We start from the raw sequence: 25271 nt of genomic DNA, 5'->3' as shown, positions 1-25271 counted from the left end.
ATATATATATATATATATATATATATATATATATATATATATATATTCTTTTTTTTTTCATTGTTTTACTTTGTCGCTGTTAGCGAGGTAATACAAGGAAACAGAAGAAAGAATGGCCTAACCCACCCATATACATATGTATATATATACACTTCCACACACGCAAATATACATACCTATACATCTCAAGGTATACATATATATACACACAAACACATATACATATATACACATGTACATAATTCATACTGTCTGCCTTTAATTTTTCCCATCGCCACCCCGCCACATGTGAAATAACAACCCCCTTCCCCCTCAAGTGTGCGACGTAGCGCTAGGAAAAGACAACAAAGGCCAAATTCGTTCACACTCAATCTCTAGCTGTCATGTAATAATGCACCGAAACCATAGTTCCCTTTCCACATCCAGGTCCCACAGAACTTTCCAAGGTTTACCCTAGACGCTTCACATGCCCTGGTTCAATCCAGTGACAACACATGGACCCCGGTATACCACATCGTTCCAATTCACTCTATTCCTTGCACGCCTTTCACCCTCCTGCATGTTCAGGCCCCTATCACTCAAAATCATTTCACTCCATCTCTCCACCTCCAATTTGATCTTCCAATTCTCCTCGTTCCCTCCACCTCTGACACATATCCTCTTGGTCAATCTTTCCTCACTCATTCTCTCCATGTGACCAAACCATTTCAAAACATCCTCTTCTGCTTTCTCAACCACACTCTTTTTATTACCACACATCTCTCTTACCCATAACTTACTCGATCAAACGACATCACACCACACATTGTCCTTAAACATCTCATTTCCAGCACGTCCACCCTCCTCCGCACAACTCTATCTATAGCCCACGTCTTGAAACCATATAACATTGATGGAACCACTATTCCTTCAAATATACCCACTTTTGCTTTCCGAGATAATGTTATAGACTTCCACACACTCTTCAACACTCCCAGAACTTTCGCCCCCTCTCCCACCCTATGATTCACGTCCGCTTCCATGGTTCCATCCGCTGCCAAATCCACTCCCAGATATCTAAAACACTTCACTTCCTCCAGTTTTTTTCCATTAAAACTTACCTCCCAAATGACTTGTCCCGCAACCCTACTTTAACTGATAACCTTACTCTCATTCACATTTACTCTCAGCTTTCTTTTCTCACACACATTACCAAACTCCGTCACCAGCTTCTGCAGTTTCTTACATGAATCAGGCATCAGCGCTGTATCATCAGCGAAAAACAACTGACTCACTTCCCAAGATCACCTATCCACAACAGACTGTATACTTGCCCCTCTTTCCAAAACTCTTGCATTCACCTCCCTAACAACCAAATCTATAAACAAATTAAACAACCATGGAGACATCACACACCCCTGCCTCGAACCTACAATCACTGAGAAACAATAACATTCCTCTCTTCCTACACGTACATATGCCTTACATCCTCGATAAAAACTTTTCACTGCTTCTAACAACTTGCCTCCCACATCATATATTCTTAATACCTTCCACACAGCATCTCTAACAACTCTATCATATGCCTTCTCTAGATCCATAAATGTTACATACAAATCCATTTGTTTTTCTAAGTATTTCTCACATACATTCTTCAAAGCAAACACCTTATCCATACATCCTCTACCACTTCTGAAACCACACTGCTCTTCCCCAATCTGATGCTCTGTACATGCCTTCACCCTCTCAATCAATACCCTCCCATATAATTTACCAGGAATACTCAAGAAACTTATACCTCTGTGATTTGAGCACTCACTCTTATCCCCTTTGCCTTTGTACAATGGCACTATGCACGCATTCCGCCAATCCTCAGGCACCTCACCATGAATCATACATACATTAAATAACCTTACCAATCAGTCAACAATACAGTCAACCCCTTTTTTAATAAATTCCACTGCAATACCATCCAAACCTGCTGCCTTACCGGCTTGCATCTTCCGTAAAGCTTTTACTACCTATCTCTATTTACCAAATCATTTTCCCTAACACTCTCACTTTGCACACCACCTCGACCAAAACACCCTATATCTGCCACTCTATCATCAAACACATTCAACAAACCTTCAAAATACTCACGCCATCTCCTCACATCACCACTACTTGTTATCACCTCCCCATTAGCCCCCTTCACTGAAGTTCCCATTTGCTCCCTTGTCTTACGCACTTTATCTACATCCTTCCAAAACATCTTTTAATTCTCCCTGAAATTTATATACATATATATATATATATATATATATATATATATATATATATATATATATATATATATATATGTTGTTTATTAATCTACTTTGCTTTGTCGCTGTCTCCCGCATTAACGAATTAGCGCAAGGAAACAGACGAAAGAATGGCCCATCCCACACACAGACACAAGTATATACATACACGTCCAAACACGCAAATATACATACCTATACATCTTAACGTATAATATATATATACACACAGAGACATATACATATATACACATGTACATAATTCATACTGTCTGCCTCTATTCATTCCCATTGCCAACCCGTCACACATGAAATAACAACCCCCTCCCCCCTAATGTGTGCGAGGTAGCGCTAGGAAAAAAACAAAGGCCACATTCGTTCACACTCAGTCTCTAGCTGTCATGTAATAATGCACCGAAACCACAGCTCACTTTCCACATCAGGCCCCACCGAACTTTCCATGGTTTACCCCAGACGCTTCACATGCCCTGGTTCAATCCAGTAGCAGCACGTCGACCTAGGTATGCCATATCGTTCCAATTCACTCTATTTCTTGTACGCCATTCACCCTCATGTATGTTCAGGCCCCGATCACTCAAAATCTTTTTCACTCCAACATTCTACCTCCAATTTAGTCTCCCACTTCTCGTTCCCTCCACCTCTGATATACATATATATCCTCTTGGTCAGTCTTTCCTCACTCATTCTCTCCATGTGACAAAACCATTTCAAGACACCCTCTCCTTCTGTCTCAACCACACTTTTCATTACCACACATCTCTCCTATCCTATTATCACGTACTCGATTAAACCACCTCACACCTCATATTGTCCTCAAACATCTCATTTCAAGCACATCCACCCTCCTGCGCACAACTCTTTCCATAACCTACGCCTTGCAACCATATAACATTGTTGAAACCACTATTCCTTCAAACATAACCATTTTTGCTTTCCGAGATAATGTTCTCGACTTCCACACATTCTTCAACGCTCCCAGAACTTTCGTCCCCTCCCCCACCCTATGATTCCCTTCCGCTTCCATGGTTCCATCCGCTGTCAAATCCACTCCCAGATATCGAAAACTCTTCACTTCCTCCAGTTTTTCTCCATTCAAACTTACCTTCCGATTGACTCGACCCTCAACCCTACTGTACCTAAAAACCTTGCTCTTATTCACATTTACTCTTAGCTTTATTCTTTCACACACTTTACCAAACTCAGTCACCAGCTTCTGCAGTTGCTCACATGAATCAGCCACCAGTGCTGTATCATCAGCGAACAACAACTGACTCACTTCCCAAGCTCTCTCATCCACAACAGACTGCATACTTGCCCCTCTTTCCAAAACTCTTGCATTCACCTCCCTAACAACCCCATCCATAAACAAATTAAACAACCATGGAGACATCACACACCCCTGCCGCAAACACATATTCACTAAGAACCAATCACTTACCTCTCTTTCTACACGTACAAATGGCTTACATCCTCGATAAAAAAAATTTCACTTCTAACAACTTGCCTCCCACACCATATATTCGTAATACCTTCCACAGAGCATCTCTATCAACTCTATCATATGCCTTCTCCAGATCCAAAAATGCTACATGCAAATCCATTTGTTTTTTACGTATTTCTCACATACATTCTTCAAAGCAAACACCTCATCCACACATCCTCTAACTCTTCTGAAATCACACTGCTCTTCCCCAATCAGATGCTCTGTACATGCCTTCAGCCTCTCAATCAATACCCTCACATATAATTTCCTAGGGATACCCAACAAACCTATACCTCTGTAATTGGAGCACTCACTTTTATCCCCTTTGCCTTTGTACAATGGTACTGTGCAAGCATTCCGCCAATCCTCTGGCACTACCTCTTCTCTGTTTACCAAATCATTTTCCCTAACCCTCTCACTGTGCACACCACCTCGACCAAAACACCCTATATCTGCCACTCTATCATCAAACACATTCAACAAACCTTCAAAATACGCACTACATCCCCTTCTCACATCACCACTACTTGTTATCACCTCCTCATTAGCCCCCTCACTGAAGTTCCCATTTGTTCCCTTGTGTTACGGTCTTTATTCACCTCCTTCCAAAACTTCTTTTCATTTTCCCTAAAATCTAATGATACTCTCACCCCAAATCTCATTTGCCCTCTTTTTCACCTCTTGCACCTTTCTCTTGACCTCCTGCCTCTTTCTTTTATACATCTCACACTCATTTGCATTTTTTTCCCTGCAAAAATCGTCTAAATGCCTCTCTCTTCTCTTTCACTAGTAATCCTACTTCTTCATCCCACCACTCACTACCCTTTCTAATCAACCCACCTCCCACGCTTCTTATGCCACAAGCACCTTTCGCGCAAGCCATCACTGCTTCCCTAAATACATCCCATTACTCCCCCACTTCCTTTACCTCCTTTGTTCTCACCTTTTTCCATTCTGTACTCAGTCTCTCCTGGTACTTCTTCACCTAAGTCTCCTTCCCAAGCGCACTTACTCTCACCACTATTTTGACCCCAACATTCTCTCTCCTTTCCTGAAAATCTCTACAAATATTCACCTTCGCCTCCACAAGATAATGATCAGACATCCCTCCAGTTGCACCTCTCGGCACATTAACATCGAAAAGTCTCTCTTTCGCGCGCCAATCAATTAACACGTAATCCAATAACGCTCTCTGGCCATCTCTCCTACTTACATACGTATACTTATGTATATCTCTCTTTTTAAACCAGGTATTCACAATCACCACTCCTTTTTCAGCACATAAATCTACAAGCTCTTCATCATTTCCATTTACAACACTGAACACCCCATGTACACCAATTATTCCCTCAACTGACACATTACTCATCTTTGTATTCAAATCACCCATCAGTATAACCCATCGAGCATCAAAACTCCTAACACACTCACTCAGCTACTCCCAAAACAATTGCCTTGCATGATCTTTCTTCTCATGCCCAGGTGCATATGCACCAATAATCACCCATCTCTCTCCATCAACTTTCAGTTATACCCATATCAATCTATAGTTTACTTTCTTACACTCTATCACATACTCCCACCGATCCTGTTTCAGGAGTAGTGCTAATCCTTACCTTACTCTTGTCCTCCCACTAACCTCTGACTTTACTCCCAAGACATTTCCAAACCACTCTTCCCCTTTGCCCTTGAGCTTCGTTTCATTCAGAGCCAAAACATCCAGCTTCCTTTCATCAAACATACTACCTATCTCATTTTTTCTCATCTTCGTCACATCCACAAACATTTTGACACCCCAATCTCAGTCTTCGAGGAGAATGAGCACTCCCCGCGTGACTCCTTGTTCTGTTTCCCCTTTTGTAAGTTCAGACACCGCTCCCGTCCCCTTTAGTCGCCTTCTGCGACACGTGAGGAATGCGTGTGAAGTATTCTTTCTCCTCTATCAATAGGGATGTATATATATATATATATATATATATATATATATATATATATATATATATATATATTATCCCTGGGGATAGGGGAGAAAGAATACTTCCCACGTATTCCCTGCGTGTCGTAGAAGGCGACTAAAAGGGGAGGGAGTGGGGGGCTGGAAATCCTCCCCTCTCGTTTTTTTTTTTTAATTTTCCAAAAGAAGGAACAGAGAATTGGGCCAGGTGAGGGTATTCCCTCAAGGCCCAGTCCTCTGTTCTTAACGCTACCTCGCTAATGCGGGAAATGGCGAATAGTTTGAAAGAAAAAGATATATGGGGAGGTGATATCAAGTAGTGGTGATGTGAGGAGGGGATGGAGTGAGTATTTTGAAGGTTTGTTGAATGTGTTTGATGATAGAGTGGCAGATATAGGGTGTTTTGGTCGAGGTGGTGTGCAAAGTGCGAGGGTTAGGGAAAATGATTTGGTAAACAGAGAAGAGGTAGTAAAAGCTTTGCGGAAGATGAAAGCCGGCAAGGCAGCAGGTTTGGATGGTATTGCAGTGGAATTTATTAAAAAAGGGGGTGACTGTATTGTTGACTGGTTGGTAAGGTTATTTAATGTATGTATGACTCATGGTGAGGTGCCTGAGGATTGGCGGAATGCGTGCATAGTGCCATTGTACAAAGGCAAAGGGGATAAGAGTGAGTGCTCAAATTACAGAGGTATAAGTTTGTTGAGTATTCCTTGCAAATTGTATGGGAGGATATTGATTGAGAGGGTGAAGGCATGTACAGAGCATCAGATTGGGGAAGAGCAGTGTGGTTTCAGAAGTGGTATAGGATGTGTGGATCAGGTGTTTGCTTTGAAGAATGTATGTGAGAAATACTTAGAAAAGCAAATGGATTTGTATGTAGCATTTATGGATCTGGAGAAGGCATATGGTAGAGTTGATAGAGATGCTCTGTGGAAGGTATTAAGAATATATGGTGTGGGAGGCAAGTTGTTAGAAGCAGTGAAAAGTTTTTATCGAGGATGTAAGGCATGTGTACGTGTAGGAAGAGAGGAAAGTGATTGGTTCTCAGTGAATGTAGATTTGCGGCAGGGGTGTGTGATGTCTCCATGGTTGTTTAATTTGTTTATGGATGGGGTTGTTAGGGAGGTGAATGCAAGAGTTTTGGAAAGAGGGGCAAGGATGAAGTCTGTTGGGGATGAGAGAGCTTGGGAAGTGAGTCAGTTGTTGTTCGCTGATGATACAGCGCTGGTGGCTGATTCATGTGAGAAACTGCAGAAGCTGGTGACTGAGTTTGGTAAAGTGTGTGAAAGAAGAAAGTCAAGAGTAAATGTGAATAAGAGCAAGGTTATTAGGTACAGTAGGGTTGAGGGTCAAGTCAATTGGGAGGTGAGTTTGAATGGAGAAAAACTGGAGGAAGTGAAGTGTTTTAGATATCTGGGAGTGGATCTGGCAGCGGATGGAAACATGGAAGCGGAAGTGGATCATAGGGTGGGGGAGGGGGCGAAAATTTTGGGAGCCTTGAAGAATGTGTGGAAGTCGAGAACATTATCTCGGAAAGCAAAAATGGTTATGTTTGAAGGAATAGTGGTTCCAACAATGTTGTATGGTTGCGAGGCGTGGACTATGGATAGAGTTGTGCGCAGGAGGATGGATGTGCTGGAAATGAGATGTTTGAGGACAATGTGTGGTGTGAGGTGGTTTGATCGAGTAAGTAACGTAAGGGTAAGAGAGATGTGTGGAAATAAAAAGAGCGTGGTTGAGAGAGCAGAAGAGGGTGTTTTGAAATGGTTTGGTCACATGGAGAGAATGAGTGAGGAAAGATTGACCAAGGGGATATATGTGTCGGAGGTGGAGGGAACGAGGAGAAGAGGGAGACCAAATTGGAGGTGGAAAGATGGAGTGAAAAAGATTTTGTGCGATCGGGGCCTGAACATGCAGGAGGGTGAAAGGAGGGCAAAGAATAGAGTGAATTGGAGCGATGTGGTATATATATATATATATATATATATATATATATATATATATATATATATATATATATATATATATATATATATATATATATATATATATATATATATATATATATATGTATATATATATATATATATATATATATATATATATATATATCAAAATATTACCCTCTCAGGATGAAGACCCCATCATGTCACCGTGACAAAATAAAATATAACAATTATTGGAAATACTTTACGTCAGCGATGTAGTTTGTAGACAGGTCCGATATTCCGTCCCATTGGACGGATATAAAGAAGGATAATCCAATATCCACCTCGTTCCGGTGTATCTGTCCCATGACTCCAAACCAAGATCCATTTTCAAGTGCCTCGCCCCAAGTCCTCACTGAAATAGTATTTTCATTATTCTTACTTTTTTTCATAATTTGTCGCTGTTAACCGCGTTTCGTGAGGTAGCGCAAGGAAACAGATGAAAGAAAGGCCTAACCCACCCAAATACACATGTATATACATACACGTCTACAGTTACATATACATACCTATACATTTCAACGTATACATATATATAAACACACAGACATATACCTACATACACATGTACATATTTCATACTTGCTGCCTTTATTCATTCTCGTCGCCACCCCTCCACACTTGAAATGACTATCCCCTCCCCCAAGCACGTGCGAGAGGTAGCGCTAGAAAAACAAAACAAAGGCCACTTTCTTTCACGCTCCAGGCCCCAGAAACGTTTCCATGGTTTACTACAGACGCTTCACATGCCATGGTTCAATCTATTGATAGCACGTCGACCCCGGTATACCACATCGTTCCAATTCACTCTATTCCTTGCATGCCTTTCTTCCTCCTGCATGTTCAAAGACAAGTCAATTGGGAGGTAGGTTTGAACAGAGAAAAACTGGAGGAAGAGAAGTGTTTTACATATCTGGCAGTGGATTTGGCACCGGAGGGAACCATGGAAACAGATGTGAGTCACAGGGTGGGGAAGGGATCGAAAGTTCTGGCGGCGTTTAAGAATTTGTGGAAGGCGAGAACATTATCTCGGAAAGCAAAAGTGGTTATGTTTGAGGGAATAGTGGTTCCAACAATTCTATGTGGCTGCAAGGCGTGGGCTATGGATAGAGTTGTGCGGAGGAGCGTGGATCAATTGGAAAAGAGATGTTTGAAGACAATATGTGTTGTGAGGTGGTTTGATCGAGAAAGTAATGGAAGGGTAGGTGAAATGTGTGATGGCAAAAAGAGTGGGGTTGAGACAGCAAAGTGGGTGTTTTGAAATTGTTTGGTGACAAGGAGAGAATGAGTGAGGAAAGATTGACAAAGAAGATATATGTGTCAGAGGTTGAGGGAACGAGGAGAAGTGGAACACCAAAATCGAGGTGGAAAGAAGGATTGAAAAAGATTTGAGCGACCGGGACCTGAACATGCAGGGAGATGAAAGGCTTGCGAGGAATAGAGTTAATTTGAACGATATGGTAGATCGGGGTCGACGTGCTGTCAAAGGATTGAGCCAGGGCATGTGAAGCGCCTGTGGAAAAAAGTGGAAAATTTTGTGGTGCCTGGATGTGGAAAGAGAGCTGTGGTTTCGGTGCATTATACATGACATTTAGCGACAGATTGTGAACGAATGTGGCCTTTTTTTTTTTTTTCCTAGCGCTACCTCGCGCGCTGCGGGGGAAGGGGGTTGTCATTTCATGTGTGGCGGGGAGGCGAATGAAATGAATATAGGCCGACAGTATGAATTATGTACATGTGTACATATGCATATGTCTGTGTATGTATATATATGAATACGTTGAAATATATAGGTCTATATATGTGCGTGTGTGGACGTATATATATACACATATATATATATATTTATATATATATATATATATATATATATATATATATATATATATATATATATATATATATATATATATATATATATATATATATATATGCATATATAAACATATATATATATATATATATATATATATATATATATATATATATATATATATATATATATATATATATATATATATATATGTATATATATATATATATATATATATATATATATATATATATATATATATATATATATATATATATATATATATATATATATATATATATATATATATATATATATATATATATATATATATATATATTGTACAAAGGCAAATGGGATAAGAGTGAATGCTCAAATTACAGAGGTATAAGTTTGTTGAGTATTCCTGGTAAATTATATGGGAGGGTATTGATTGAGAGGGTGAAGGCATGTACAGAGCATCAGATTGGGGAAGAGCAGTGTGGTTTCAGAAGTGGTAGAGGATGTGTGGATCAGGTGTTTGCTTTGAAGAATGTATGTGAGAAATACTTAGAAAAGCAAATGGATTTGTATGTAGCATTTATGGATCTGGAGAAGGCATATGATAGAGTTGATAGAGATGCTCTGTGGAAGGTATTAAGAATATATGGTGTGGGAGGAAAGTTGTTAGAAACAGTGAAAAGTTTTTATCGAGGATGTAAGGCATGTGTACGTGTAGGAAGAGAGGAAAGTGATTGGTTCTCAGTGAATGTAGGTCTGCGGCAGGGGTGTGTGATGTCTCCATGGTTGTTTAATTTGTTTATGGATGGGGTTGTTAGGGAGGTAAATGCAAGAGTTTTGGAAAGAGGGGCAAGTATGAAGTCTGTTGGGGATGAGAGAGCTTGGGAAGTGAGTCAGTTGTTGTTCGCTGATGATACAGCGCTGGTGGCTGATTCATGTGAGAAACTGCAGAAGCTGGTGACTGAGTTTGGTAAAGTGTGTGGAAGAAGAAAGTTAAGAGTAAATGTGAATAAGAGCAAGGTTATTAGGTACAGTAGGGTTGAGGGTCAAGTCAATTGGGAGATGAGTTTGAATGGTGAAAAACTGGAGGAAGTGAAGTGTTTTAGATATCTGGGAGTGGATCTGGCAGCGGATGGAACCATGGAAGCGGAAGTGGATCATAGGGTGGGGGAGGGGGCGAAAATTCTGGGGGCCTTGAAGAATTTGTGGAAGTCGAGAACGTTATCTCGGAAAGCAAAAATGGGTATGTTTGAAGGAATAGTGGTTCCAACAATGTTGTATGGTTGCGAGGCGTGGGCTATGGATAGAGTTGTGCGCAGGAGGATGGATGTGCTGGAAATGAGATGTTTGAGGACAATGTGTGGCGTGAGGTGGTTTGATCGAGTGAGTAACGTAAGGGTAAGAGAGATGTGTGGAAATAAAAAGAGCGTGGTTGAGAGAGCAGAAGAGGGTGTTTTGAAGTGGTTTGGGCACATGGAGAGGATGAGTGAGGAAAGATTGACCAAGAGGATATATGTGTCGGAGGTGGAGGGAGCAAGGAGAAGAGGGAGACCAAATTGGAGGTGGAAAGATGGAGTGAAAAAGATTTTGTGTGATCGGGGCCTGAACATGCAGGAGGGTGAAAGGAGGGCAAGGAATAGAGTGAATTGGAGCGATGTGGTATACCGGGGTTGACGTGCTGTCAGTGGATTGAATCAGGGCATGTGAAGCGTCTGGGGTAAACCATGGAAAGCTGTGTAGGTATGTATATTTGCGTGTATGGACGTATGTATATACATGTGTATGGGGGGGGGGGTTGGGCCATTTCTTTCGTCTGTTTCCTTGCGCTACCTCGCAAACGCGGGAGACAGCGACAAAGTATAAAAAAAAAAAAAGATATATATATATATATATATATATATATATATATATATATATATATATATATATATATATATATATATACATGTGAATAAGAGCAAGGTTATTAGGTACAGTAGAGTTGAGGGTGAAGTCAATTGGGAGGTAAGTTTGAATGGAGAAAACCTGGAGGAAGTGAAGTGTTTTAGATATCTGGGAGTGGATCTGGCAGCGGATGGAACCATGGAAGCGGAAGTGGATCATAGGGTGGGGGAGGGGGCGAAAATTCTGGGAGCCTTGGAGAATGTGTGGAAGTCGAGAACATTATCTCGGAAAGCAAAAATGGGTATGTTTGAAGGAATAGTGGTTCCAACAATGTTGTATGGTTGCGAGGCGTGGGCTATGGATAGAGTTAAGCGCAGGAAGATGGATGTGCTGGAAATGATATGTTTGAGGACAATGTGTGGTGTGAGGTGGTTTGATCGAGTAAGTAACGTAAGGGTAAGAGAGATGTGTGGAAATAAAAAGAGCGTGGTTGAGAGAGCAGAAGAGGGTGTTTTGAAATGGTTTGGGCACATGGAGAGAATGAGGGAGGAAAGATTGACCAAGAGGATATATGTGTCGGAGGTGGAGGGAACGAGGAGAAGAGGGAGACCAAATTGGAGGTGGAAAGATGGAGTGAAAAAGATTTTGTGTGATCGGGGCCTGAACATGCAGGAGGGTGAAAGGAGGGCAAGGAATAGAGTGAATTGGAGCGATGTGGTATACCAGGGTTGACGTGCTGTCAGTGGATTGAATCAAGGTATGTGAAGCGTCTGGGGTAAACCATGGAAAGCTGTGTAGGTATGTATATTTGCGTGTGTGGACGTATGTATATACATGTGTATGTGGGTGGGTTGGGCCATTTCTTTCGTCTGTTTCCTTGCGCTACCTCGCAAACGCGGGAGACAGCAACAAAGCAAAAAAAAAAGGAAAAAAATATATACATATATACATATATCCATATATCCATATATATATATATATATATATATATATATATATATATATATATATATATATATATATATATATATATATATATATATATATATATGTATATATGTAGCAAAGGATCACAATTTTGCGCGTGATCAAGATATTCCTATGAGTCCACTGGGAAAATGAAACACGAAATGTTCCCAAGTGCACTTTCGTGTAATAATAACATCATCAGGGGAGAAACAAGAGAGAAATATAACAGTTAGTTGATATACATCGAAGACACGAAACTAGGACGCCATTTGGACAATCACATGTTTACCAAATGGCGTCCTTGCTTCGTCTCTTCGATGAATATCAACTGACTGTTATATTTCTCTCTTGTGTCTCTCCTGATGATGTGATTATTACACGAAAGTGCACTTGGGAACTTTCACTGTTTCATTTTCCCCGTGGACTCATAGGAATATCTTGATCACGCGCAAAATTGTGAACCTTTCCAATGTATACACACATATATATATATATATATATATATATATATATATATATATATATATATATATATATATATATATACATATATATATATATATATATATATATATATATGTATATATATATATATATATATATATATATATATATATATATATATATATATATATATATATATACTTTTTTTTTATTTTGATTTGTCGCTGTCTCCCACATTTGCGAGGTAGTGCAAGGAAACAGACGAAAGAAATGGCCCAACAAACCCCATGCACAAGTATATACATACACGTCCACACACGCAAATAAACACAGCCATACATCTCAATGAACACATATATATGCACACACATACATATACACACATGCACACAATTCGCATTGTCTGAATTTATTCATTCCCATCGCCACCTCGCCACACATGGAATAACATCCCCCTCCCCCTCATGTGTGCGAGGTAGCGCTAGAAAAGGGCAACAAAGGCACCATTCGTTCGCACTCAGTCTCTAGCTGTCATGCAATAATGCCCGAAACCAAAGCTTCCTTCCACATCCAGGCCCCAGAGAACTTTCCATGGATTACCCCAGACACTTCACATGCCCCGAATGAATCCATTGACAACACGTCGACTCTCTCCAAAACTCTTGCATTCACCTCCCTAACAACCCCATCAATAAACAAATTAAACAACCATGGAGACATCACACACCCCAGCCGCAAACCTACATTCACTGAGAACCAATCACTTTCCTCTCTTCTTACACGTACACATGCCGTACATCCTCGATAAAAACTTTTCACTGCTTCTAACAACTTGCCTCCTACACCATATATTCTTAGTACCTTCCAAAGAGCATCTCTATAAACTCTATCATATGCCTTCTCCAGATCCATAAATGCTACATACAAATCCACTTGTTTTTCTAAGTATTTCTCACATACATTCTTCAAAGCAAACACCTGATCCACACATCCTCTACCACTTTTGAAACCACACTGCTCTTCCCCAATCTGATGCTCTGAACATTCCTTCACCCTCTCAATCAATACCCTCCCATATAATTTACCAGGAATACTCAACAAACCTATACCTCTGTAATTTGAGCACTCACTCTTATCCCCTTTGCCTTTGTACAATGGCACTATGCACGCATTCCGCCAATCCTCAGGCACCTCACCAAGAATCATACATACATTAAATAACCTTACCAACCAGTCAACAATACAGTCACCCCCTTTTTTAATAAATTCCACTGCAGTACCATCCAAACCTGCTGCCTTGCCGGCTTTCATCTTCCGCAAAGCTTTTACTACATCCAATCTGTTTACCAAACCATTTTCCCTAACCCTCTCACTTTGCACACAACCTCGACCAAAACACCCTATATCTGCCACTCTATCATCAAACACAATCAACAAACCTTCAGAATACTCACTCCCTCTCCTTCTCACATCACCACTACTTGTTATCACCTCCCCATTAGCCCCCTTCACTGAAGTTCCATTTTGCTCCCTTGTCTTGCGCACTTTATTTACCTCCTTCCAGAGCATCTTTTTATTCTCCCTAAAATTTAATGATACTCTCTCGCCCCAACTCTCATTTGCCATCATTTTCACCTCTTGCACCTTTGTCTTGACCTGTCTCTTTCTTTTAAACATCTCCCAATCATTTGCATTTTTTCCCTGCAAAAATCGTCACAATGTCTCTCTCTTCTCTTTCACTGATTATCTTACTTCTTCATCCCACCGCTCACTACCCTTTCTAATCAACTCACCTCCCACGCTTCTCATGCCACAAGCATCTCTTGCGCAAGCCATCACTGCTCCCTAAATACATCCCATTCCTTCCCCACTCCCCTTACCTCCTTTGTTCTCACATTTTTCCATTCTGTACTCAGTCTCTCCTGGTACTTTCTCACACAAGTGTCCTTCCCAAGTTCACTTACTCTCACCACCCTCTTCACCCCAACATTCACTTTTCTTTTCTGAAAACCCATACAAATCTTCACCTTCGCCTCCACAAGATAATGATCATACATTCCCCCAGTTGAACCTCTCAGCACATTAACATCCAAAAGTCTCTCTTTCGCACGCCTGTCAAATAACACGTAATCCAATAACGCTCTCTGGCCATCTCTCCTACTTCCATACGTATACTTATGTATATCTCGCTTTTTAAATCAGGTATTCCCAATCACCAGTCCTCTTTCAGCTAATAAATCAACAAGCTCTTCACCATTTGCATTTACAACACTGAACATCCCATGTATACCAATTATTCCCTCAATTGCCACATTACTCACCTTTGCATTCAAATCACCCATCACTATAACCCGGTCTAGTGCATCAAAACCACTAACACACTCATTCAGCTGCTCCCAAAACACTTGCCTCTCATGATCTTTCTTCTCATGCCCAGGCGCATATGTACTAATAATCACCCATCTCTCTCCATCAACTTTCAGTTTTACCCATATTAATCTAGAATTTACTTTCTTATCTTCTATCACATACTCCCACAACTCCTGTTTCAGGAGTAGTGCTACTCATTCCCTTGCTCTTGTCCTCTCACTAATCACTGACTTTACTCCCAAGACATTTCCAAACCACTCTTCCCCTTTACCTTTGAGCTTCGTTTCACTCAGAGCCAAAACATCCAGGATCTTTTCCTCAAACCTACTACCTACCTCTCCTTTTTTCACATCTTGGTTACATCCACACACATTTACACACCCCAATCTGAGCCTACAAGGAGGATGAGCACTCGCCGCGTGACTCCTTCTTCTGTTTCCCATTTCAGAAATTTCAAATACAAGGAGGGGAGGATATATATATATATATATATATATATATATATATATATATATATATATATATATATATATATATATATATATATATATTTTTTTTTTTTTTTTTGTCGCTGTCTCCCGCGTTTGCGAGGTAGCGCAAGGAAACAGACGAAAGAAATGGCCCAACCCACCCCATACACATGTAAATACATACGTCCACACACACGCAAATATACATACCTACACAGCTTTCCATGGTTTACCCCAGACGCTTCACATGCCTTGATTCAATCCACTAACAACACGTCGACCCCTGTATACCACATCGCTCCAATTCACTCTATTCCTTGCCCTCCTTTCACCCTCCTGCATGTTCAGGCCCCGATCACACAAAATCTTTTTCACTCCATCTTTCCACCTCCAATTTGGTCTCCCTCTTCTCCTCGTTCCCTCCACCTCCGACACATATATCCTCTTGGTCAATCTTTCCTCACTCATTCTCTCCATGTGACCAAACCATTTCAAAACACCCTCTTCTGCTCTCTCAACCACGCTCTTTTTATTTCCACACATCTCTCTTAGCCTTACGTTACTTACTCGATCAAACCACCTCACACCACACATTGTCCTCAAACATCTCATTTCCAGCACATCCATCCTCCTGCGCACAACTCTATCCATAGCCCACGCCTCGGAACCATACAACATTGTTGGAACCACTATTCCTTCAAACATACTCATTTTTGCTTTACGAGATAATGTTCTCGACTTTCACACATTCTTCAAGGCTCCCAGAATTTTCGCCCCCTCCCCGACCCTATGATCCATTTCCGCTTCCATGGTTCCATCCGCTGCCAGATCCACTCCCAGATATCTAAAACACTTCACTTCCTCCAGTTTTTCTCCATTCAAACTCACCTCCCAATTGACTTGACCCTCAACCCTACTGTACCTGATAACCTTGCTCTTATTCACATTTACTCTTAACTTTCTTCTTTCACACACTTAACCAAACTCAGTCACCAGCTTCTGCAGTTTCTCACATGAATCAGCCACCAGCGCTGTATCATCAGCGAACAACAACTGACTCACTTCCCAAGCTCTCTCATCCCCAACAGACTTCATACTTGCCCCTCTTTCCAAAACTCTTGCATTTACCTCCCTAACAACCCCATCCATAAACAAATTAAACAACCATGGAGACATCACACACACCTGCCGGAAACCTACATTCACTGAGAACCAATCACTTTCCTCTCTTCCTACACGTACACATGCCTTACATCCTCGATAAAAACTTTTCACTGCTTCTAACAACTTGCCTCCCACACTATATATTCTTAATACCTTCCACAGAGCATCTCTATCAACTCTATCATCTGCCTTCTCCAGATCCATAAATGCTATATACAAATCCATTTGCTTTTCTAAGTATTTCTCACATACATTCTTCAAAGCAAACACCTGATCCACACATCCTCTACCACTTCTGAAACCACACTGCTCTTCCCCAATCTGATGCTCTGTACATGCCTTCACCCTCTCAATCAATACCCTCCCATATAATTTGCCAGGAATACTCAACAAACTTATACCTCTGTAATTTGAGCACTCACTCTTATCCCCTTTGCCTTTGTACAACGGCACTATTCACGCATTCCGCCAATCCTCAGGCACCTAACCATGAGTCATACATACATTAAATAACCTTACCAACCAGTCAACAATACAGTCAATCCCTTTTTTAATAAATTCCACTGCAATACCATCCAAACCTGCTGCCTTGCCGGCTTTCATCTTCCGCAAAGCTTTTACTACCTAACCCTCGCACTTTGCACACCACCTCGAACAAAACACCCTATATCTGCCACACTATCATCAAACACATTCAACAAACCTTCAAAATACTCACTCCATCTACTTCTCACATCACCACTACTTGTTATCACCTCCCCATTTGCGCCCTTCACTGAAGTTCCCATTTGCTCCTGGGCAGGAGAAGAAAGATCATGAGAGGCAAGTGTTTTGGGAGCAGCTGAATGAGTGTGTTAGTGGTTTTGATGCACGAGACCGGGTTATAGTGCTGGGTGATTTGAATGCAAAGGTGAGTAATGTGGCAGTTGATGGAATAATTGGTATACATGGGGTGTTCAGTGTTGTAAATGGAAATGGTGATGAGCTTATAGATTTATGTGCGGAAAAAGGACTGATGATTAGGAATACCTGGTTTAAAAAGCGAGATATACATAAGTATACTTATGTAAGTAGGAGAGATGGCCAGAGATCGTTATTGGATTACGTGTTAATTGACAGGCGCGCGAAAGAGAGACTTTTGGATGTTAATGTGCTGAGAGGTGCAACTGGAGGGATGTCTGATCATTATCTTGTGGAGGCTAAGGTGAAGATTTGTATGGGTTTTCAGAAAAGAAGAGTGAATGTTGGGGTGAAGAGGGTGGTGAGAGTAAGTGAGCTTGGGAAGGAGACTTGTGTGAGGAAGTACCAGGAGAGACTGAGTACAGAATGGAAAAAGGTGAGAACAATGGAAGTAAGGGGACTGGGGGAGGAATGGGATATATTTAGGGAATCAGTGATGGGTTGCGCAAAAGATGCTTGTGGCATGAGAAGAGTGGGAGGTGGGTTGATTAGAAAGGGTATTGAGTGGTGGGATGAAGAAGTAAGAGTATTAGTGAAAGAGAAGAGAGAGGCATTTGGACGATTTTTGCAGGGAAAAAATGCAATTGAGTGGGAGACGTATAAAAGAAAGAGACAGGAGGTCAAGAGAAAGGTGCAAGAGGTGAAAAAAAGGGCAAATGAGAGTTAGGGTGATAGAGTATCATCAAATTTTAGGGAGAATAGAAAGATGTTCTGGAAGGAGGTAAATATATATATATATATATATATATATATATATATATATATATATATATATATATATATATATATATATATATATATATATATATATATATATATATATATATATATATATATATAACACCCTCAACCCTAATGTACCTAATAACCTCGCTCTTTTTCACATTTACTCTTAAATTTCTTCTTTCACACACTTTACCAAACTCAGTCACCAGCTTCTGCAGTTTCTCACATGAATCAGCCACCAGCGTTGTATCATCAGCGAACAACAACTGACTCACTTCCCAAGCTTTCTCATCCACAACAGACTTCATACTTGCCCCTCTTTCCAAAACTCTTGCATTCACCTCCCTAACAACCCCATCCATAAACAAATTAAACAACCATGGAGACATCACACACCCCTGCCGCAAACCTACATTCACTGAGAACCAATCACTTGTGCGCAGGAGGGTGGATGTGCTGGAAATGAGATGTTTGAGGACAAAATGTGGTGTGAGGTGGTTTGATCGAGTAAGTAACGTAAGGGTAAGGGAGATGTGTGGAAATAAAAAGAGCGTGGTTGAGAGAGCAGAAGAGGGTGTTTTGAAATGGTTTGGGCACATGGAGAGAATGAGTGAGGAAAGATTGACCAAGAGGATATATGTGTCGGAGGTGGAGGGAACGAGGAGAAGTAGGAGACCAAATTGGAGGTGGAATGATGTAGTGAAAAAGATTTTTTGTGATCGGGGCCTGAACATGCAGGAGGGTGAAAGGAGGGCAAGGAATAGAGTGAATTGGATCGATGTGGTATACCGGGGTTGACGTGCTGTCAGTGGATTAAATCAGGGCATGTGAAGCGTCTGGAATAAAACATGGAAAGCTGTGTAGGTATGTATATTTGCGTGTGTGGACGTATGTATATACATGTGTATGGGGGTGGGTTGGGCCATTTCTTTCGTCTGTTTCCTTGCGCTACCTCGGAAACGCGGGAGACAGCGACAAAGGAAAATATATATATATATACATATATATATATATATATATATATATATATATATATATATATATATATATATATATATATATATATATATATATATATATATATATATATATATATATATTTATATATATAGGTGTTTGCTTTGAAGAATGTATGTGAGAAATACTTAGAAAAGCAAATGGATTTGTATGTAGCATTTATGGATCTGGAGAAGGCATATGATAGAGTTGATAGAGATGCTCTGTGGAAGGTATTAAGAATATATGGTGTGGGAGGCAAGTTGTTAGAAGCAGTGAAAAGTTTTTATCGAGGATGTAAGGAATATGTTCGTGTAGGAAGAGAGGAAAGTTATTGGTTCTCAGTGAATGTAGGTTAGCGGCAGGGGTGTGTGATGTCTCCATGGTTGTTTAATTTGTTTATGGATGGGGTTGTTAGGGAGGTGAATGCAAGAGTTTTGGAAAGAGGGGCAAGTATGAAGTCTGTTGGGGATGAGAGAGCTTGGGAAGTGAGTCAGTTGTTGTTCGCTGATGATACAGCGCTGGTGGCTGATTCATGTGAGAAACTGCAGAAGCTGGTGACTGAGTTTGGTAAAGTGTGTGAAAGAAGAAAGTTAAGAGTAAATGTGAATAAGAGCAAGGTTATTAGGTACAGTAGGGTTGAGGGTCAAGTCAGTTGGGAGGTGAGTTTGAATGGAGAAAAACTGGAGGAAGTGAAGTGTTTTAGATATCTGGGAGTTGATCTGGCAGCGGTAGGAACCATGGAAGCGGAAGTGGATCATAGGGTGGGGGAGGGGGCGAAAATTCTGGGAGCCTTGAAGAATGTGTGGAAGTCGAGAACATTATCTCGGAGAGCAAAAATGGGTATGTTTGAAGAATAGTGGTTCCAACAATGTTGTATGGTTGCGAGGCGTGGGCTATGGATAGAGTTGTGCGCAGAAGGATGGATGTGCTGGAATTGAGATGTTTGAGGACAATGTGTGGTGTGAGGTGGTTTGATCGAGTAAGTAACGTAAGGGTAAGAGAGATGTGTGGAAATAAAAAGAGCGTGGTTGAGAGAGCAGAAGAGGGTGTTTTGAAATGGTTCGGGCAAATGGAGAGAATGAGTGAGGAAAGATTGACCAAGAGAATATATGTGTCGGAGGTGGAGGGAACGAGGAGAAGAGGGAGACCAAATTGGAGGTGGAAAGATGGAGTGAAAAAGATTTTGTGTGATTGGGGCCTGAACATGCAGGAGGGTGAAAGGAGTGCAAGGAATAGAGTGAATTGGAGCGATGTGGTATACCGGGGTTGACGTGCTGTCAGTGGATTGAATCAAGGCATGTGAAGCGTCTGGGGTGAACCATGGAAAGCTGTGTAGGTATGTATATTTGCGTGTGTGGACGTATGTATATACATGTGTATGGGGGTGGGTTGGGCCATTTCTTTCGTCTGTTTCCTTGCGCTACCTCGCAAATGCGGGAGACAGCGACAAAGCAAAAAAAAAAAAATATATATATATATATATATATATATATATATATATATATATATATATATATATATATATATATTTATATATTTATCCCTGGGGATAGGGGAGAAAGAATACTTCTCACGAATTCCCTGCGTGTCGTAGAAGGCGACTAAAAGGGAAGGGAGCGGGGGGCTGGAAATCCTCCCCTCTCATTTTTCTGTTTTTTCTTTTTCCAAAAGAAGGAACAGAGAAGTGGGTCAGGTGAGAATATTCCCTCAAAGGCCCAGTCCTCTGTTCTTAACGCTACCTCGCTATCGCGGGAAATGGCGAATAGTATAAAAGAAAGAAATTTATATATATATATGTCCCTGGGGCTAGGGGAGGGAGCGGATGGCTGGAAATCCTCCCCACTCATCATTTTTTTTTTTAATTTTCCAAAAGAAGAAACAGAGGAGGTGGCCAGGTGAGGATATTCCTTAAAAGGACCAGTCCTCCGTTCTTAACGCTACCTTGCTAACGCGGGAAATGGCGAATAGTTTGAAAGAAAGAAAAGATATATATATATATATATATATATATATATATATATATATATATATATATATATATATATATATATATATATATATTTATATATATATATATATATATATATATATATATATATATATATATATATATATATATATATATATATATATATATATATATATATATATACGTTGAAATGTGTAGGTATGTACATGTACGTAGGTTGGGCCATCCCTTCATCTGTTTCATTGCGCTACCTCGCTAACGTGGGAGGCAGCGGCAAAGTATAATAGATATAAATGAATTAACACATCTGTACATATGAATATTACATTATGAGATAACGGTATATCTTGCACCACTATGATAATTATGCTCATTTGATTGCGAGTATTTGATATCTACAATAGCACCGGTAGCTGTATGAAATTATTGACTGGACGATACCTATAGGTGAAGTAAACTCAGGAGTGTAGTTGAGGACACGTCCGACGGCTTTGACAATCTCCACGTCCATGCCAAAGCGTAACAAGACCGTGTCATTCTCTGCCCGACGGACGAAGCTGTACGGCCCATAGTTGAAATGTGACACCTGGGGATTATAGAAGTGAAGCTCATTACCACGTTTACGCACACCACCTGCATGCTCAAACCTCTCACATCACACAGCTCAGTAGTAAATAAAAGGCTGACGTAATTTGATGTCTTCCCATGGAAAGGGAGTAGCTGAGTTATAACGGTTTGGGGACACATGATCACCTGTATTCCGGAGAAGAATCTGGCTTCTATCAAACGTTTGACGATATTCCATTATCTATCGTATAACTTTGAGTTCCCTCTCACCGAAGGGTTACTACAGCTTCAAGACTCTGTTACTTCTGGTCGCAAGGAAATAATGGACACTTTTAGTGAGAAGTTCATCGACGAGACTGTAGTCCCTTGCACCACTAGACGATGTACAGCCTCACTGAAGGCGTCTTTTTTTTCTTTTCGCCTTAACCACAGGTATGTGGGGGTATGTCTTGCCATTCCATGATGATGTAGTTTTCAACACCTTTCTCTTTCTTCACTTTATCCTGATTGATACATTACTGTTTAACTATCTCTGACCAAGGCGCTTCTTGGGGTTAATGATACTTCACATATAATCATATTTTTATATACAGTTCCTTACATAATTCAACGATATTGTGACAGTTATCTACCTACCTTGATCACGGCGCCTTGTAGGTCAGCCAGTTTGTCAGGGAAGAGGTCTAACTGACGGGTGAACCTGTGGTGGTACCAGGTGTTGATACGCCTCACTCCCGGACCCCAGTACAGCTGGTTCATGTACAGCACCCACTCCCCCTCAGTGTCAGACTGTGGGATAGATCACAAGCTATAGTACAGCTGGTTCATGAACATCACCCACTCCCCCTCGGTGCTCGACTATGTAAACACTATTATCGACAAGGAATTTTTTTTTGAAGTACTGAAAATGTCTATGCGTCAGCCTGTTCTCCGCTATTTCCGTTATTCCCAATTACAGTCTATGAAATCTCTTATATACATCCTTAACATATGACAAGGCGTTAAAATGATAATTAAGTAAAATACTCACAAAAATGCTTCTTGCATAATATTCAGCAAACTAACTTGCTTTGTCAAGTTAGCCCAACGTTTCTTTACACAACATCTCTGTAAGAATTATGTTTCCATCGCAACCGATACCTAATGTGGTATGAAGAGAGGTGACAGACGTGCAAAAGATAGAGTGAATTTGAGCGATGTGCCATACGGGGGTGACGTGCTATCAATGGACTGAACCTGTGGACATGAAGCAGCCGGGGAGCTACAAAACGCTCTGAGCGGTCTATTTATGAAATAAGGGGCTATGGTTTTGGTGCATTACATAGGAAAAATAAAGAATGGATACGATGGAGACGGAGACCAGGTATGAAAGAAAGAATCATCTTTCCTATCGTGACAGTTATCATGTTCTTTGATTTGATTTCTCAGATTCATCACCTTCCCCTTGTACATGATATATTCTGATTCTACGCGTCGATAAAGTCCCCTACTGTTACGAGGCTTATTCTCTCATGTTGATTCATCTTTTAATTCTATATTCATAATATTTTTGATAATTCTAATATTCTCATTATAATACATCATTCTCATACGTATAGTAACAACTGTTCTGTCTTGATGCTTCAAAAGTAAAAATCAATTATTATCCAAAATTCAGATTCAAATATTCTTGACCAGCTTTTGTTGTGCATGTGCAATTTGTAATAATTTACTGGCCTGGGCTGACTGTTGCTCTAACTTCTCCTAACAGTAGCTTACGGATCACGACTTAGCTGGTTCGTACAATCCATGGTTACTATTGATATCAGCATATAAAGCATTAATTAGCTTTTGGCATAATACATCCATCTATCCAGACCAGATTACTAAGTGAAGACAGCAAGCGGTGTTGCCCATTTGATACAAAGAACATAACTGCAATCCTCTACACACAGATGAATTAAACTATAGGATATCTTCAATAGAATAACCTTTAAAACTTCACCTTAACTTCCACTTCTCTATTCGTAAAAAGCCAATTATTTAAAGATTCGAGATTTCTAAATATATATATATATATATATATATATATATATATATATATATATATATATATATATATATATATATATATATATATATATATATAAGAGTGAGTGCTCAAATTACAGAGGTATAAGTTTGTTGAGTATTCCTGGTAAATTATATGGGAGGGTATTGATTGAGAGGGTGAAGGCATGTACAGAGCATCAGATTGGGGAAGAGCAGTGTGGTTTCAGAAGTGGTAGAGGATGTGTGGATCAGGTGTTTGCTTTGAAGAATGTATGTGAGAAATACTTAGAAAAGCAAATGGATTTGTATGTAGCATTTATGGATCTGGAGAAGGCATATGATAGAGTTGATAGAGAAGCTCTGTGGAAGGTATTAAGAATATATGGTGTGGGAGGCAAGTTGTTAGAAGCAGTGAAAAGTTTTTATCGAGGATGTAAGGCATGTGTACGTGTAGGAAGAGAGGAAAGTGATTGGTTCTCAGTGAATGTAGGTTTGCGGCAGGGGTGTGTGATGTCTCCATGGTTGTTTAATTTGTTTATGGATGGGGTTGTTAGGGAGGTAAATGCAAGAGTTTTGGAAAGAGGGGCAAGTATGAAGTCTGTTGGGGATGAGAGAGCTTGGGAAGTGAGTCAGTTGTTGTTCGCTGATGATACAGCGCTGGTGGCTGATTCATGTGAGAAACTGCATAAGCTGGTGACTGAGTTTGGTAAAGTGTGTGAAAGAAGAAAGTTAAGAGTAAATGTGAATAAGGGCAAGGTTATTAGGTACAGTAGGGTTGAGGGTCAAGTCAATTGGGAGGTAAGTTTGAATGGAGCAAAACTGGAGGAAGTAAAGTGTTTTAGATATCTGGGAGTGGATCTGGCAGCGGATGGAACCATGGAAGCGGAAGTGGATCAAAGGGTGGGGAAGGGGGCGAAAATCCTAGGAGCCTTGAAGAATGTGTGGAAGTCGAGAACATTATCTCGGAAAGAAAAAATGGGTATGTTTGAAGGAATAGTGGTTCCAACAATGTTGTATGGTTGCGAGGCGTGGGCTATGGATAGAGTTGTGCGCAGAAGGATGGATGTGCTGGAAATGAGATGTTTGAGGACAGTGTGTGGTGTGAGGTGGTTTGATCGAGTAAGTAACGTAAGGGTAAGAGAGATGTGTGGAAATAAAAAGAGCATGGTTGAGAGAGCAGAAGAGGTGTTTTGAA

At 40.4% G+C, this 25271-nt stretch overlaps 1 protein-coding gene across 1 annotated transcript in view; it reads right to left on the bottom strand.

The window, feature by feature from the left end:
- Window positions 1-25271, bottom strand: part of LOC139746814 (ionotropic receptor 21a-like) — a 179106-nt gene that overhangs the window by 55545 nt on the left and 98290 nt on the right. The window contains exons 5-7 of the mRNA XM_071658394.1: window positions 22682-22834; window positions 21920-22064; window positions 7917-8065 (exon numbers count right to left, since the gene is read on the bottom strand). Of these exons, the coding sequence (XP_071514495.1) occupies window positions 7917-8065; window positions 21920-22064; window positions 22682-22834 (447 nt within the window). The remainder of the gene's footprint in view (window positions 1-7916; window positions 8066-21919; window positions 22065-22681; window positions 22835-25271) is intronic.

The sequence above is a fragment of the Panulirus ornatus genome, chromosome 5, assembly GCF_036320965.1.
Source record: "Panulirus ornatus isolate Po-2019 chromosome 5, ASM3632096v1, whole genome shotgun sequence".
NCBI classification, from domain to species: Eukaryota; Metazoa; Arthropoda; class Malacostraca; order Decapoda; family Palinuridae; genus Panulirus; species Panulirus ornatus.
Note: the sequence above shows the minus strand (reverse complement) of the source record. Positions and strands in the feature narration are given on the sequence as shown.